This window comes from Pipistrellus hanaki (assembly GCF_964339955.1).
Source record: "Pipistrellus hanaki genome assembly, chromosome: 2".
NCBI lineage: Eukaryota > Metazoa > Chordata > Mammalia > Chiroptera > Vespertilionidae > Pipistrellus > Pipistrellus hanaki.
This window is the reverse complement of record NC_140504.1, coordinates 193,830,613-193,848,139: the sequence shown is the minus strand read 5'-3', so window position 1 is coordinate 193,848,139 and position 17,527 is coordinate 193,830,613. Positions and strand designations below refer to the sequence as shown.

The following is a 17,527-nucleotide window of genomic DNA, read 5'->3' as shown; positions in this document are numbered from 1 at the left end:
CTGTCCTTTCCCCATCCCCCATTGTCCTCATCCATAGGTGCACAGTTTTTGTTCAGTCTCTTCCCACACCCCCACTCCCCTTTTCCCCTGAGAATCGTCAGTCCACTCCCCTTTCATACCTCTGATTCTATTATATTCAACAGTTAATATTGTTCATCATATTTTTTAATTCCCTTGGTTTTTAGATTCTCTTGTTGATAGTTACATATTTGTCCTTCATAATTTTTATCTTTATCTTCTTCCTCTACCTAAATAACCCCCGTCAGCAATTCATATAATTCTGGTTTGGTGGTGATGAACTCCTTTAGCTTTTTTTTTTATTTGTGAAGCTCTTTATCTGGCCTTCCATTCTGAGTGATAGCTTTGCTGAGTAGAGTATTTTTGGCTGTAGGTTCTTGCTATACATCACCTTGAATATTTCTTGCCATTCCGGTCTGGCCTGCATAGTTTCTGTTGAGAAATCAGCTGACAATCATATGGGTGCTCCTTTATAGGTAACTACCTGCTTTTCTCTTGTTGCTTTTAATATTCTCTCTTTGTCTTTTGCTCTTGGAATTTTTTTAATTTATTTTTTAATTTTTTTAAAATATATATTTTATTGATTTTTTACAGAAAGGAAGGGAGAGGGATAGAGAGCCAGAAACATCAATGAGAGAGAAACATTGACCAGCTGCCTCCTGCACGCCCCCCACCGGGGATGTGCCCGCAACCAATGCACATGCCCTTGACCGCAATCGAACCTGGGACCCTCCAGTCTGCAGACCTACGCTCTATCCACTGAGCCAAACTGGTTTAGGCTGCTCTTGGAATTTTAATTATGATGTGTCTTGGTGTGGTCATCTTTGGATTCCTTTTGTTTGGGGTTCTGTGGGCTTCCTGGACTTGTAAGTCTACTTCTTTCCCCAGGTGGGTAAGTTTTCTGTCACTATTTCTTTCAGTATGTTTTCAGTATCTTGCTCTCTCTCTTCTGGGACCCCCATAATTCTGATGTTGGTTCGCTTGAAATTGTCCCAGAGGTTTCTTACGCTATCTTCAACTTTCTGGATTCTCTTATGGTCTTGCTTCTGTGGAGGAGTGTCCTCTGGGTCTTTGTGTTCTAAATCTTTGTCTTGATTCTTGCAATCTTCCAGTTTGTTTTTAGGACTCTGTGTAATATTTTTTATTTCATACAATGTTTTCTTCATTTCTAGTTGATCCCTTTTCATATCCTCATAGGTCTCTTGTATTTTATCGGCCTTTTTTAGGATATTCTTGAATAACCTTATAACTGTAGTTTTGAACTTAATGTCCAATCTTTTCTTTCCCTCCATTTACTTCCTTTGTGTCCTGGCTCTTGTCTGCATTTTAGTTGTTTCCCTGATTTGATGGAATAGTTTTGTGTGCTAGGTGTTCTGGTAGAGCTCAGTAGCACAGCCTTCTCAGTTACCTGAGGTGGACAGTCTTGGTGTAGCCCTTTGTGGGTTGTGTGTGTAGTCTTGTTGTTAAGTCTTGCTTGTGTTGGTATCACTGGGAAGTGTTGATCTCTAAGCCAATTGGCTGTGAGGATCAGCAGTGTCTCAGCTAGGAGGGCTTCTGTACTCTGCTTGGATGGGGTGGGATCTCAGGGTGGCTCAGACAATCTTTGGTTCCCTGTCAGTCTTGCCTTAGAAAAGTCCTGTTTGGGGTGAGTTTCGGAGGATTGGTTGCAGGCGCGCGCACCTCTTTGGTAAAGGTGCAGACAAGCTTTGGATTCTGGCCAGTCCCTCCTTAGAGAAAGCCAGCCTCTGGAAGAGCTTCTGTGCTCAGCTTGGATGGGGCAGAGTCTCAGGTTGGTGCAGACAAGCTTTGTTTTATCTTCAGCTCCTCCCCAAGTCCTGCAGTAATGGCCTCTGGCTTCACACACCTCTGAGAAATCTCTGCCCACTGCCTGAAAGTCTGGCCTCTCCCTGACTGGGGCTGTCTATCAGAGCAATAGGGTGATTTTGTTTTCCTCCCGAATAAGAAAGCCAGCCGCGCATTAGCTGTCCACCCTCTCCGCTCCAGGAGTAAGCCAGTAACAAACTCAGCCGGGCAGGCCTTTTCCGCGCACCAGGAGTAAGCCAGTAGGGAACTCAGCTTTGCCTGGCCTCTCCAAGCGCCTGGAGTATGCCAGTAGCTAACTCAGCCCGGCCAGCCCTCTCTGAGCACCAGGAGTATGCCAGCAGAAATCTCAGTCTGGCCCTCCCTCTCCAGGAGTAAGCCAGTGCCTTTTCGCGCCCACAGTTCTCCGCACCTTCACAGTTCCCGTGCTTCAGCGTGCCTTCTCTCTCCTTCCCAGATGGCAGCGCCTCCTCTCAGCTAGCCGTCTGGTGCTTCAGGGCAATGCCTCCCCTGTTTTCCAGTTCTAAATTCAAATTTGTTGTGGTAGGCTGCATTTGGGTGTCTACCCTATGCCGCCATCTTGGTTTCTCCTGATCTCCTGTTTAATCCATGCTGTTGCAAATGGTAAGAATTCCTTCTTTTTTACTGAATTTTAATGTATTTCATCGTGTAGATGTATCACCGTTTTCTTATCCACTCATCTGCTGAGGGGCACTTATGCTGTTTCCAAATTTAGCTATTGTAAATTGTATTGCTGTGAACCTAGGGGTGCATATATATCCTCTGATTGATGTTTCTGTTTTCTTGGAATGTATTCCTAGAAGTGGGAATACTAGGTCAGATTGCAGTTTCATTTTTAATATTTTGAGGACATGCCATACTGTTTTCCCATGGAATATTTTTTTAAAAAAATGTTTTCCCTAGGTGGTTTGGTTCAGTGAATAGAGTGCTAACTGTAGGGTCCCATGTTTGATTCTGTTCAAGGGCACATGCCCTAGTTTGTGGACTCAATCCTTAATGGTAGCCAATCAATGATTCTCTCACATCATTGGTGCCTCTCTCTCCCTCTTTCTGCCTCTCTGAAAAAAAAAAAATTTTTTTAAGTGGATTTTATTTTTTTAGTCAGATTTAGTTTCCCAGCAAAACTGAGCAGAAGGTAGAGAGTTCCCATACACCTCTGCCCCTCCACCCTCACAGCCTCCCCACTCTCCACAGCCTCCCCACTCTCCACCCACCACTGGGCCAGGCATTTGTTACAACTGATGGGCCTGCCCTGACACATCCTGTCATCCAAAGCCCATCATTGCCATCAGGGTTCATTCTCAAGACTGTGGAGTCCATGGGTTCTGTAAATGTATAGTGACTTGCTGCTCCCCTGGGGGCCGCCATCTTGTAACATCAAAGGCCAACTACTGATTACATCTTCTAAGAAAGTTACTTAGACCTCCCATGATCCGTCTGTATATACCAATTAGCCAAAAGGAATACTCTTCAAAAATATAAGTATAAATTTAATAAAAAGGAGAAATTTGAAATCCCTCCAAAACTGGTTTGGCTCAGTGGATAGAGCATCATTCTGCAGACTGACTAAAAGGGAAATCAGCTACTGCCTCTCCATTCTCTAGAACACACATGTCAAACACAAGGCCCACGGGCCAAATCCGGCCCGCCAGGCCTTGCAATGTGGCCCGCACCGGGCTGTCATCACTGCACTCCGCTGCGTTCCATCACAATGACGCGCGGTGACATAGGAGGCTTGTGATCTCGCCGCTGCCTCACCAGCCGCCGTAATTGCTATCTATTACGCATGCGCATAGATAACAAGTCACGCGAGATTCAGGAGGCGTGACCTATAGTCTGGCATCTGATGTGGTTGTGCGGGTGGCAGAGCAGAGGAGAGAGTGAGTGTGCGGGCATAAAAAATACACAGCAGAAGCTGCCAGTTCCTGGCATAAAGTGCAGGCATAAAAATCGCAACAGAATCTGCTGTCTGTACCCAGCCAGGCATTTATTGACTGACTTTTTTTCTCTCCACTCCATCTGCCAAATCAAGCTATCCCTGTGCAGTTTTCAACTTTTTCCTTCTAACGCAGATTTCCAATAAACTACATCTTTTACTGCCAATATTGATCCCAAAATGTCCAGGAAAAGAAAAGTTGACGGTGAAGGCAGACAATTTAATGACAAATGAGAAAATGAATACATGTTTGTGCTTAGAGAGGGCAAACCAGTGTGTATATTGTGTTATGAGACAGTGTCGGTGATGAAAGAGTACAATATACGTCGTCATTTTGACACCAAACATAATGTTAAGTATGGCAAATATACTTTGGAAGAAAAGCATAAAATTGTTAAAGAACTAAAAGGCAAACTACAATCACAGCAGCAAATGTTTACAAAGGCTACAGCGAAAAATGATGCTGCAGTGAAAGCAAGCTTTATAGTGGCTGAAGAAATTGCCCGTACTTCAAGGTGTTTTTCAGAGGGTGCCTTTTTGAAGCAATGCATGCTAAAAGTGTGTGAGGAAGTATGCCCAGACCAGATACAGAGTTTTCAAAATGTCAGTTTGTCAAGAAACACCATTGCAGATAGAGTTCAAGAACTCTCAGGAAATCTATCATCACAGCTGGCCGAACAGGCATGCAGTTATCTCGCTTTTTCACTTGCTATCGATGAAAGCACAGACAACACTGATACAGCGCAGCTGTCCATCTTTATACGTGCTACGAAGACCGACCTCTCTGTCACTGAGGAACTTTTGGATGTAGCTGCCATGCATGGGACGACGACTGGTAGAGATATATTTGAGGCTGTGGAGAAATCTATAAATAATTTTAAATTACCCTGGGAAAAGTTGGTGGGGCTAACTACCGATGGCGCACCTTCAAAGTGCGGAGAAAAGAAAGGCTTGGTTGGACTAATGAAGGAAAGAATGCAAAAAAGTCACTGCCACACACCCTTGATTACTTATCATTGCATTATCCACCAAGAGGCTATGTGTGGAAAAGTTCTGGACATGAATGACATAATGACCACAGTCATTAAAACTATTAACTTTATACGGGCACATGGCCTGAATCATCGCCAGTTCCAGCAGTTTTTACAGGAGGTGGGCGCAGAGCATGGAGACGTGCCATACCACACAGAAGTAAGATGGCTGAGCAAGAGAGCAGTCCTCAAAAGATTTTTTGAGCTCAGAGAACAAATTGCTCTTTTCATGGAAAGTAAAGGAAAGCCCTTGCCTGAACTGTCGGATTCCGCCTGGCTATGTGATTTTGCTATGATGTGTGACATATGCGAGCATCTCGCCCAACTGAATCTGAAGCTGCAGGGACGCAAACAAGTCATCACGAAGATGTCTGACATGATCACAGCATTCCAGAGTAAACTTCAACTATGGAAGTCCCAACTGGAACAGGACAATCTTGCCCACTTTCCCGTTTGTTTGAGTATCTCAACCACTATTTCTGGTACTTTTCCTTGCAGTCGGCTGGCTACCAAAGTTAGCCGTTTACTAAGTGAATTTGAGCGGCACTTTTCTGACTTTAGAACACAGCACTCAGGCTTTGACATCTTTGCCAATCCTTTTACAGTTGATGTCAACAATGTGCCCCATCACCTTCAGATGGAGATAATCGAGCTTCAGTCTGACAGTGGCCTGAATCAAGGTTTCAGGATGTTGAAATTGAGGACTTCTACCCTCTACTGCCCCCTGACTCAATGCCAGAGCTCCGACTTCATGCTGCCCGTATTCTATCCATGTTAGGGAGCACCTATCTTTGTGAACAGATGTTTTCAATAATGAATCTGAACAAAAACAAGCACAGATCACGCATTACCGATGACAACCTCCATGCTGTTTTGCGGGTTGCTACAGCCCAAGAAATAAAACCGAACATTGACTCATTGATCCGGGGAAAACGGTGTCAGACATCTAGCCAGAAAACAAAACAATGAGCATTTTAGGTACATTCCAATATTACTGTTTTGCTTGATACCAATATTACTGTTTTGCTTGATAGCATGTGAGTTGGTTAACAGCACTGTTAAGGAAAAGATTGTTCCACTCATTTTAAATTCACATTTCTGGTTAACATTGTCAGTTTATGACTGTTCAGTAAACCATTCGGCCCGTGATTTAGGCTGGATTTTAGATTTTGGCCCCTTCTCTGATTGAGTTCCACACCCCTACTCTAGAACCTTCCACCTACTGCCTGTGTCAAGTGAACATCTACTAAAAGAAGTAAACAACAAACAACTGTTGTTTCTTCTGCTAGGCAGAAAAATGAATGACTAGAACTCTTCTATGATTTTTCTGAACTTTTTGTCTTACCACATTCTAGCAAATAATCGAGCCCTAGGCGGTTTGACTCAGTGGCTAGACAGCCTGTCTGTGGACTGAAGGGTTCCATTGCAGTCAAGGGCATACACTATTTGAGGGCTTAACCCTGGCCCTGGACCGGTTGCCTGGGGGAGGCAACCAATATATGTGTCTCTCTCATGTCAATGTTTTTCTGTCTCTTCCTCTCCCTTCTATACTCTCTCTAAAAATTAATAGAGGGAATAAGTAAATAAATAACAGTAAATATTAATGAATGTAAAATCAATGGAAAACATAAGCCCGAAGGGAGGATTTGCACATCAACAAAAGTTAAAAAGAAGCCAGAACCAATTTTGCTCTGTGGATAGAGCGTTGGACTGCAGACTGAAGGGTCAGGGTTTGATTTCGGTCAAGGGCATGTAACGTGGTTACAGGCACATCCCCAATAGGGGGTGTGCAGGAGGCAGCTGATCTATGTTTCTCTCTCATCGAGTTTTCTAACTTTTTATCCCTCTCCTTTCCTCTCAGTAAAAAATCAATAGAATATATTTTTTAAAAATAAAAATAAATAAAAAAGTTAAATAGAAATAAAACAAATTAAAAATGTAGGGAAAAAATTGAGCTGTGGGAACTAAGAGCTGGGACCTAGGCTCCATGGGAAGATTTCCACAGTCACCACCACCATGCATGACGGGAATGCAAGTCATAGTTCTCAATGTCACTCCTGCTCACAGAGGAGGGCACAGGCCCTGAGAGTGACTGGCCTGAGCTCACACAGGGAATGAGTCTCCCAGCTGGGATTTGAACCCAGGTGGGGTGGTTTCCAAACATGCCCACTCGGACTTGTGCAAACTGCCTCTCCCTTCCAGGAAACGCCAGCAGAAGCCCAGCTCAGGTCCCAAGGGGTCACGCCTGGGCCTACTGTGTGCTTGGCTCATGGGACCACATGCTTGGCGGTGAGTTTATACTACAGACAAATTCCATGGTGCCCAGTGGAGGAAGCCTGGGCTTGTGCTGCCCTTTCCAGGACACCCCCTGACTCCAGGCATCAAAACTCACTTTGGGGCCTTCCTTCTTCATTGTAAGAGCCTGTTCAGTGCCTCCATCTTCCCTATGTGACTCAGAGTTCCCCAGAGTCACTGGGTGATCAGGGGTGGCTGTGGGATGAGTTACTGACAGTAGAAGGATGGGGGTCTAAAGAAGGCCATGCAGGACAAGAGTTCCACATGGCAGCAGTTGGCTGGCCACAACTGGCCTCCCTTGGACCACCAAGAGCGACCCATTCATTCTATGTCTAATGAGCTGTGATTACGCCCTGGCTTCACAGAGCCTTTCATTCAGCAGGCCATAGTGATGTTAGACAAAAACAGAACAGAGAGATATTGGGGGACAGGCTTATGGTTGTCATACGGAAGGTCATTGGGGGTGTGGTTCAGTGAAGGGGTGCCATGGAGACACAGTGTAATGAAGGAAGGAACTTGCTATCTGGGAAGAGTTCTCTGTGGAAGAACCCCAACCTAAGATAAATGTCACCTGGTGGCAGCTGCCATGATGTTGCCATGACGGGATTACCTGTTATTGGCCCACATTTATTTCTGTACCTGGCTCAAACATCTCGAAGAGCCCACACATCAGCCTTCAGTGCCTTTCAGGTTTGAAAATGTCTAACTCCCTGATCAGGCCAATTTCCCATTAATCAGTCTTACATTTAACTTCCCCACCCAGATTGCTGAGCTAATCCCATCTTCCCCAGAGCAGACCCTCCCTTTTCTCCTGGGAGGGACAGAAGATAGAATCTTTCCCTTTGCCCTCTAGGATGGCACTGTATCCCCTCCAGCTTTTCTCCTTTTAGATCCTGAATTCACCCAGAGAAGTGTTTCCATCTCTCTCCTTTCCAAGAAAAATCCTCCAGCCGAAACTGGTTTGGCTCAGTGGCTAGAGCGCTGGTATGCAGACTGAAAGGTCCCAGGTTCGATTCCGGTCAAGGGCATGTACATTGGTTGCAGGCACATCCTTGGTGTGGAGTGTGTAGGAGGCAGATGGTCGATGTCTCTCTCTCATCGATGTTTCTAGCTCTCTATCTCTTTCCTCTCCCTTCCTCTCTGTAAAAAAATCAATAAAATAAATTTTTTTAAAAATCCTCCATCTTTTCCAAGGCCCAGGGTCATTCACAGGGTCCCATTAAGATGTCCCAGCGCCACCCTGCCCAGTCCTAACCCCTGCCTCTCATAGTCCTTGTGACCTGGCCTTTCTCAGAGAAACCCTGTGGTCTGAAGCCTTGTGACCTCGCAAAGAGAAGCCACATCCTCAATTGCCCACTCCTCGCTCCCTGTGGAGCTCGTAATCTGCTATGTCACCTGACAGAAAACCTGAGTGACAAATAGATGCATGGACACTTTTCTTTTTCCCTGGGGACGCCACCATCACCTTCTCGACTGTCTTAACTGAGGATGCATCTGGATTACTTTGTTGTGGCCCCAAACTCCCAGCAACCATGCTCTCAGGTTGTGTTCTTTCCTGTCTAATGGCAGGAACCCATTACACCCTTAAATGTCTCACATGGAGGATGACAACTATGGGCCTTCAGTCAACCTCAGTCAGTGTCAGTGGAAGGAATCAATGAACCAGGCCTCCACCTTGCCCCTCCCTAACTTTCAATTAATCTGGAGAGAGGCAATATCTCGTTAGGATTAAGGGATAGAGACTTAGGGTTCTGATTGGATGTTACCCTTTGAGAAGGTATCTAAAAACTTCAGGCACCAGAGGAGAGATTCAGAGTCCTTCAGCTCTGCAATCATTGCCCTGGGTCTCCGTCAGGTCTGAGATCTGAGCTCCAGTCAACCCGGTCACAGCAGGTAAGGTACCGACCTCAGCTAAGGAGTCAGCCTCATGGTGGCACGAAGCCTGAACTGGCATCGAGAGCTTTTAATTTCCTTCCTTCCTTCCTTCCTTCCTTCCTTCCTTCCTTCCTTTCTTCCTTCCTTCCTTCCTTCCTTCCTTCCTTCCTTCCTTCTTTAAAATGTATGTTATTGATTTCAGAAAGAAAGAGAGAGGGAGATGGAAACAGCATCAATGAGAGACAATAATTGATCAGCTGCCCCCTAAAGCCATCTAATGGGGGGATAGAAAACAAAACTCAGGCATGTGCCCTTGACCAAAATCAAACCCGGGACTTTTCAGTCCATTGGCTGAACCGATCTCAACGTGAGGCAAACCAGCTAGGGCTCTTTCTCTTCCTTTGCAGACTAACAGGTTGAAGGCTTTGGTTTTACCTCTAAGTGTAGTTTTTCCTGAATTCCAACCCCACCCTGCCTTCCCAGTGAAAACATCTTAATGTTAACTGTAGGGGCTTTTAGGTTTGGATATCTTAAAACAGTTAGTTTGTGTCCCTAGATTGGTCTGAAACTTTTCTGCCAAATAAGTTGTGAGTCAGCATTTAGGCCCCTGAGTACCCACTTCGTAGTCAGACTGGAATGAAAGATGTGGGTGCTTCTGAGATGCTTGTCCTGGGGCCTGTAGGGGAGCTATGGCTCTGAGGCCACAGAGCCCAGAAAGGGTCTTACTAAACCGAGACTGTCCCCATTGCCAGGCAGTGGCTTTAACCCTGAGGTGATCCCTCTGAGGCCCTGAATGGAAGGCAGTGCCTGGGCCTGCCTTCAGCCACGTTGCAGGCGGAAACCCAGGACGCCCCGAAGTGGACCTCTGTCTGGGTCCCCGTGCAGAGAAATGGGGAGATTGGTTGGAGAGCATTTGGGATTATTGGTCATTGACTGTCTTCCGGGAGTTTTTAATATAACCAGGAGTTTTTATGAAAGGGAATGGCCTTGGGTAAGCCCACCCATGTCACCAGGAAATCAGTCAAAGTAGAAATGCCAGTTAAGGTTTATATCCTGACCACCCTGTCCAGGTACAGAACCCAGCGAAAATGGAAAGAGTATCGCCTACTGGGTGGGGAAACATGGATGCTTGAAGCATAGATGGCTGCTACCTGGGATCACTGTGACCTAGGATGCTCTTGGTGAAGAATTTGAAAAACTTGATCTTCCGTGGAAGAACCTGTTTCCTTTGATAAACATCGCCTGGTGGCAGCTGCCATGATGTTGACAGGGCTACATGCTATAGGCCCAGGTTTATTTCTGTCTCTGGTTCCAAGAGCCCAAAGCATTCCACCCTCAATGCCCTTTGGTCTTGAAAATGTCAAAACTCCCAGGGCCCGCCCCTCCTTCCTCTGCTCCCATTCTTAGATTTAATCTTCCCCACCCAGTTTGCTGAGCTAATCCCATCTTCCCCAGAGCAGACCCACCCTTTTCCTCCTGGGCAGGACAGAAGATAGAATCTCTCCCTTTGCCCTTTAGGATGGCACTGCTTCCCCTCCAGCTTGCTTCCTTTTAGATCCTGAATTCAGACAGCAGAAGAGACATTCAAAATCCTCCCTCTCTGCAGTCAGTGAAGTGGTTCTCACCAGGTCTGAGATCCGATCACATCAACCTGATCACATCAGGTAAATTATGGGCCTCAGCTAAGGAAGCCGGCCTCACGTTGGCACAGAGAGCTTTCCTTTTCTTCTTCTTCTTCTTCTTCTTCTTCTTCTTCTTCTTCTTCTTCTTCTTCTTCTTCTTCTTCTTCTTCTTCTCCTCCTCCTCCTCCTCCTCCTCCTTCTTCCTCTTCTTCTTCTTCTTCTTCTTCTTCTTCTTCTTCTTCTTCTTCTTCTTCTTCTTCTTCTCTTCTTCTTCTTCTTCTTTTCTTCTTCTAGACAAACAGATTGAATGCACTGATTTTGCCTCTAAGTGTAGTTTTGTCTGAATTTCAAACATTTGGATTTGTGCTTTGGTCTATTTATAAATGTGTAACCAAGCTGATTCCCTGACGCCCCTCTTCACCCAATCCCTAATGAAAACATCTTAACTGTGGTTTTATTTCTGGAAATTTTAAATATTAAGTTTGTGTCCCTAGCTTGATCTGAAATTTCCCCAAAAAAAGGTGGGGGTTAGCTTTCAGGCCCTTCAGTACCCACTTCCCAGGCAGACTGGAATGAAAGATGTGGGTGCTTCTGAGATGCTTGTCCTGGGGCCTGCAGGGGAGCCATGGCTCTGTGGTCACCTAGCTCGGAATGGGACTCTCTAAACAGAGGCTCTCACCATTGCCAGGCAGTGGCTTTGGTCCTGAGTTGATTCCTGTGAAAATGGGGAGTCAGAGGATGGGGCTCAAAGGCTTGGCCTGACGAGGATGCCTTGTTCCCTAGAATTTTTCACAGGATTCCTTTGGAGCACCTTGAAAATGAGCATCAAGACCCCACCCACACTCCTGCAGCTGGCAGGAAAGTGCCTGCTGAGGGACCAGGCCTCGGCCATCGCAGCTCTGGAGTACCTGCCCGCCGAGCTCTTCCCACAGCTGTTCGTCCTGGCCTACCGTCGTAGAAGCTACAAGGAGTCCCTGAAGGCGATGGCACAAGCCTGGCCCTTCACTGTCCTCCCTCTGGGGGGATTGAGGCATCGACCTCGACTTAATATCTTAAAAACTGTATTGGATGGGCTTGACGTTCTGCTTTCCCAGGAGGTTCGGCCCAGGTAAGGCTGCTCCAGGTGCCTGGTAGGGTCCTGGACATCCCTGAGACAAAGAAGGTGAGGGCATGTGGAGGGCCTAATGGCCACCCGAGTTTTCTGAAGGTGCCAGTGAGGCTCAGGGAGCCCTGGCACCCTGCTGAGCTCACTGGGGAGTGGAGGACTGCCTACTGGGCAGAGGCACCTCCAAACTGTGACCTGCCTCCTCGCAGTGGTAGTTAAAGATACAGGAAGTGCAGAGCAGAAGGGATGGGAGGAGATGAGCATAGGAAGACGCTGACCTTGAGAATCAAAGTGAAGGTCAGGATGGGGGCAGTCTGGTTGTTGCCTCAACTCAGATGCTCATTCTCATTCTGGCCTGCCCTGGTTCTGTTGATCTTTTTTAAATATATTTTATTGATTTTGTACAGAGAGGAAGGGAAAGAGATAGAGAGTTAGAAACATCGATGAGAGAGTCATCGATCAGCTGCCTCTTGCACACCCCCTACTGGGGATGTGCCCACAACCAAGGTACATGCCCTTGACCGGAATCGAACCCGGGACCCTTCAGTCCCCAAGCCGACGCTCTATCCATTGAGCCAAACCGGTCTTGGCTGTTGATCTTTTTTAAATACCATTTTTTTTTTCTTGATTTCAGAGAGGAAGAGAGAGATAGAGATAGAAGCCTCAATGATGAGAGAGAATCATTGATTGACAGCCTCAGGCACACACACAAACACACATCTCACATACTGGGCATCAATCTTGCAACCCAGGCATGTATCCTGACCAGGGATTGAACTGTGACCTCCTGGTTCATAGGCAGATGCTCAACCACTGAGACACACTGTCCATACAGCATCTTATCCAACGTCCTGATGACATGAAAGAATCTCTTATAATGTCCTACTTTCCCAACAGGAGGTGTAAACTGCGGGTGCTGGATTTAAGGAACCTGGGTGCAGACTTCTGGAGAATGTGGTGTGGAGACAGCACCCTGGAGCCCCCACCGATTTGTCCAGTGGATATGCACAGGTCCAGCCCCAACATGGAGCACCCCTTAGCTCCCGTGGAGGTGTTCCTAGACCTTAACTTCAAGGAAAGAAACAGGGAAGAGTTTCTCATGTACGTCATCCAATGGGCCCAGCAGCGGGAACGGCTGGTACACCTGTGCTGCAAGAAGCTGAGGATTGCTGCAGTGCCCTTCCAGAGGGTGAGGCAGGTCCTGGATGCGGTGCAGCTGGACTGTATCCAGGAGGTGGAACTGAAGTGCACCTGGGACCTGCCCACACTGAGGATGTTTGCTATTTACCTGGGGCAGATGAGGAACCTGCAGAAACTCTCTCTTTCCCACATCCATATATTGGGTGAGGAGGAAGAGGTGGAAGAACAGGAGGAAGATGTCCACGAGTGGGAGGAGCAAGAGTTGGTGGAGGTAGAGGAGCAGGAATGGGAGGAGGAAGAGGAACAGGAGTGGGAGGAGGTAGAAGAGCAGGAGAGGGAGGAGGAAGAGCAGCAGGCATTGGAGGAAGAAGAGGAGTGGGCCAGGGAGGAGCAGATATCCTTTTCCCAATTCATCTCTCAGATGCTCAGCCCACTGCACCTCCGAGAGCTGGACCTCGATTCCCCCTCCTTCCTCCGAGGCCGTCTGCACCAGATGCTCAGGTGAGTTGTTTAGCAGTGGACACAGTCTTAGAATGTAAAAGAAGTGGTCTTGTTAGGCGCTTTGAGAGTGACATCCCATGAGCACCCAAAGGAAGCAGTTTTGAAATCAGCCTGTCAGGGTGGGTAACAGAACTGGCTCAATGAGGGACCCAGCCAGCCTGGTTGTGTGTATTCTGCCTTGGGGAGAGATGTCCAAGTGATGAGGCCTTAGGAAGAAGATTGGGAGGAGACAAAGCCACATCAGATGGAGCATTTGAGACATAAGCTCTGTACCCACCAGCCACGTGAACACACGTGAGCCTGTCTCAGATTCGTCATCTGTCAGAGGTGGTCCTGGGTACCAGGAAGGTCATTAATAGAAAGGACAGGCATGCTTTCACAGCTAATGGAGTGGGAGTGGAAAGGACTGCAGAGTGACCAGTGGTTTGCGGTGATGTATGGATGGAAGTGCCCTCTGCACACTGGCCTCCCCAATTTAATGTTGAAGAATCTTCCTTTGGTTTACTCTCACTTTTTTTTTTTTTTTTTTAATCTTCAAAGGAGGATATATTTTATTTCATTTTATTTATTTATTTATTTTACTGAAAACAGGAAGAGGTTTATTGTGTATCTTTCTTATATAGTAGTGCTGCTTTGAAAATAAAGTGGGGAGAAAGTGGAGGAAAGGAGCTTGATAAACCAAAAGAGCAAATACTAAGAGAGTGTGACTCCCCCAACTGCTGTTGGGGTCCTGCTCATATAGAAGCAGCGTAGGTTTCTTTGCTTCCCAGGCTCCCCCTGTGAACTAGCATTGGCCCACCTGCAGAGTAAAGCTTTTTGCTTTCTATGAGCTCTTTGCTTTTTCAGATTCTTGCCATTAGCTGGTATCCATTGGTGTAGTTGCAGAACCGAGCTCTTTGGGAAGTGCCTGAAGAGAATTTTTAAACTTATCTAGGAATGGCTTAAAAAATATAATTGAAGACCATTTCCATCTATCTAACAGGGTCAGCCTGTCTCAAAACTTCTTGCTAGGCCCTAGCCGGTTTGGCTCGGTGGATAGAGTGTCAGCCTGCAGACTGAAGGGTCCCAGGTTCGATTTCAGTCAAGGGCACATCCTCAATAGGGGGCATGCAGGAGGCAGCCAGTCAATGATTCTCTCTCATCATTGATGTTTCTACCTCCCTCTCCCTTCCTCTTTGAAATCGATCAAAATATGTACAAACAAACAAACAAAACATTTTTCTGGCTCAGTTCTCAATTAGGTCCATTATGTATAAATGAGGTATTCAGACTGTGCGATTCTGATTGGACAGGGCACGTCTCAGTCCATTGGTAGAAACACAAAGCCAGGATTGTTGTTTGCGGTGGTTGACTCAGCCTATGTACCCCGTTTCCCTTAAAATCAGACAGTGTCTTATATTAATTTTTGCTCCCAAAGATGCGCTAGGTCTTATTTTCAGGGGATGTCTTATTTTTCTATGAAGAATACTATGCACATTTATTGTTAAATGAAAATAAAGGAAATTTATTACCTGTATACGGTACGGTAGTACAGTAGTTGTCAACACAAACCAGACAAACTGTGAATCCTACAGTATCAAGAATTTACTCATTTATTCAATGACAATCATGTCATCATCTTCTGGAACATCATAACAATCCAATTCCTGAATTTCCTGGTGAATTTCTTGTGACTCCATTTCTTTCAGAATCAGTGGACCAAATCTCTCATGTTTAGCCTAGGGGGGCCTTATTTTCAGGGGATGCCTTATATTTTACTCAGAAGGAAACCTGTAAGTAGGTCTTATTTTCGGAGGATGTCTTATTTTCGGGGAAACACGGTAAATAGGCATCCTCCTCAGTTCTGCTAAAGGAGGATATATTTTACAATTGCATTTTAGAGAGTGGAATGGAAAGGAAGAGAGAGCAAGAGAAATACATAGTGAGAGAGAGATGATTGGTTGCCCTCAGCACATGCCCCAACCTGGATCAGGCATTGAGCCTGCAAATGATTTCTGTGCCCTTGACCATGAATTAAATGTGAGACTCTTGGGTCCAAAAGGGAAAGCTCTATCACTGATTCAAACCAACTAGGGCCAGGGTGTTCCTTCTGAATTAGATGAATAAGCCTTATGTGGCTCAGATGTCTGGTGCGTGGAGCCAAGCAGTGGACAGAAGGAAATCTGAGTTGACAGCACTCTTGGTTTTGTCTCCCAATCTTAAGGTGCAGGGATGCCCACCCGTGACCTAGACCAGTGGTCTGCAAACTCATTAGTCAACGGAGCCAAATATCAACATTACAGCGATTGGAATTTCTTTGAGAGCTAATTTTCTTAAACTTCAACTTCTTCTAATGCCACTTCTGTAAAACAGGATAGCCCAGTCCGTGGTATTTTGTGGAACATCCACACTCAAGGGGCCAAAAAAGTGCCTGTAGCTCTTGAGCTGCAGTTTGGAGACCACGGACCTAGACGCTGTCAGGCTCCCTGAGCAGGTTCCCACGGTTTCCCTTATGTCCAGACACCCTCCAGAGTGCAGTGCTCTACTTGATAGCTAAGGAAAGGAAGATCTGGAAAAGTGACCTTGACCCAGCCTAAAAGGAGTCTGGGCTTCCCTTTATCAGATTGTCAGGACAACCCTGGGCTTGGACAAATCTGTCTTCTCCCACATGGAGGCCCCCTCTACCTGCCACCCTGTTTCCAGGAACTAACCGCTCTGTGTCTCCGCAGGTGCCTGCAGACCCCCTTGGAAAAATTCACCATAAGTCATTGCCGGTGCCTCACCCATTCAGACCTGACACACCTGTTCCAGTGCCCGCACCTCAGGCAACTGAAATCCCTGACTCTGTATTGTGCCAGCCTCGCTGATTTTAGTCCCGTGTTCCTCCGAACTCTGCTGGAGGCAGTGACACCCCCCCTCCAGGAGCTGAGCCTCGATAAGTGTGCCATGGTGGACTCCCAAGTGGAGGCCATCCTGCCTGTCCTGAGCCAATGTCACCAGCTCAGTTTCTTCACCATCACTGATAACCGCCTCTCTGTGGCCACCGTGGAGAAGCTGCTGCGCCACACAGCCGGGCTGCCCAGCTTAGAGCTGGAGCTGTACCCCGTCCCCCTGGAGTGTTACACGACCCAGGGTACTGTCAACCAGGAGAGACTTGCTCTGGTCCGGGCTGAGCTGACAGGAATACTGAGGGAGTTAGGACAGCCCAGGATGATCCTGCTTGTCAACAAGCACCGTGGCTACCTGGAATATTATGATGTGGAATTTTCATGCCAGGAAGCCTATTCTGTGCCCCTGCAATGACCCTGCTCAGTGGGTGCACCTGAGCTTCTTTCTGGGCCTTTCAAAGCTGAAACCTCGGACTGGGGTGCATTATACAGGGGCCACCCCATATTTCAGGTTCAAGCTCTGTAAATGGGGGAAGGGAGGGACACAGTCTGGGTACAGGATTGCAGGGTGAAAATTGGGGAGTTCATGGGACCTCAAAGACAATGTGTCCTACAAGCAGAAACATGAATCTCATTTGCGTGGGGAGGGGGCAAAATTGGGGCTTGAGCTTGTGTGGGAGTGAATTCTGGGGTGGATGATTATAAAGGAATGATCAGAATTAAAGACAATTTCAAAGGCAACCTTCTGGTCCTCTTGCATGTGTTCACCTGTCTCCCCAGTTGACACCTCAGGACCCTGCAGTAACTGATGGAGAGGAGGGGAAAAAAAAGAAAAAAGGTGGGGAGGGCTCAGGATCAGAACCTGGAACTGCTGGGATGCGGTTCGGCTGCAGGGCTCAGCACCATGTTATCCCTCCCTCCAGGCCTTCTCTTCTCTCTGGGCATCTCTGACCTCCTTGTGACTGCTCAGTGGGTGGATACATTGGGACTTGCTAGGTGGCCCACCAACCGCTGAGGTGAAGGGGACCTCTCTGCTGGCTCTGACCCTGGACGTGTTCCTCATAGGCCTCCAGGTGGACACAAAAGTCTCAGGGCTTGTGCCAGGAGGGGTTCAGGAACAAACCAGATCCCTCAGTTCCCCAAACCGCTGGGTCTTCCAGCCCCATGCCTGTCAGCCTGGTGTGGAGGAAATAACCTGCTTGTGGCCAGGAAAACCATCCAACTTCCTTTGAGCAAAATACTGAAATTATTCAGGGGCATACCACTTTTTCCTAGTATTTCTTCACCACATAAAA

The 17,527-nt window shown here is 46.9% G+C and overlaps 1 protein-coding gene across 1 annotated transcript; it reads left to right on the top strand.

Moving 5' to 3' along the window:
• Positions 1-11,437: 11,437 nt before the first annotated feature.
• On the top strand, positions 11,438-16,647 carry LOC311616051 (PRAME family member 8-like; the record flags this gene model as incomplete). Its single annotated transcript, XM_084871326.1, has 4 exons — positions 11,438-11,727; positions 12,622-13,135; positions 13,286-13,365; positions 16,074-16,647. The coding sequence occupies 4 exons, from the start codon at positions 11,438-11,440 to the stop codon at positions 16,645-16,647; spliced, it is 1,458 nt and encodes a 485-aa protein (XP_084727452.1).
• Positions 16,648-17,527: the final 880 nt, after the last annotated feature.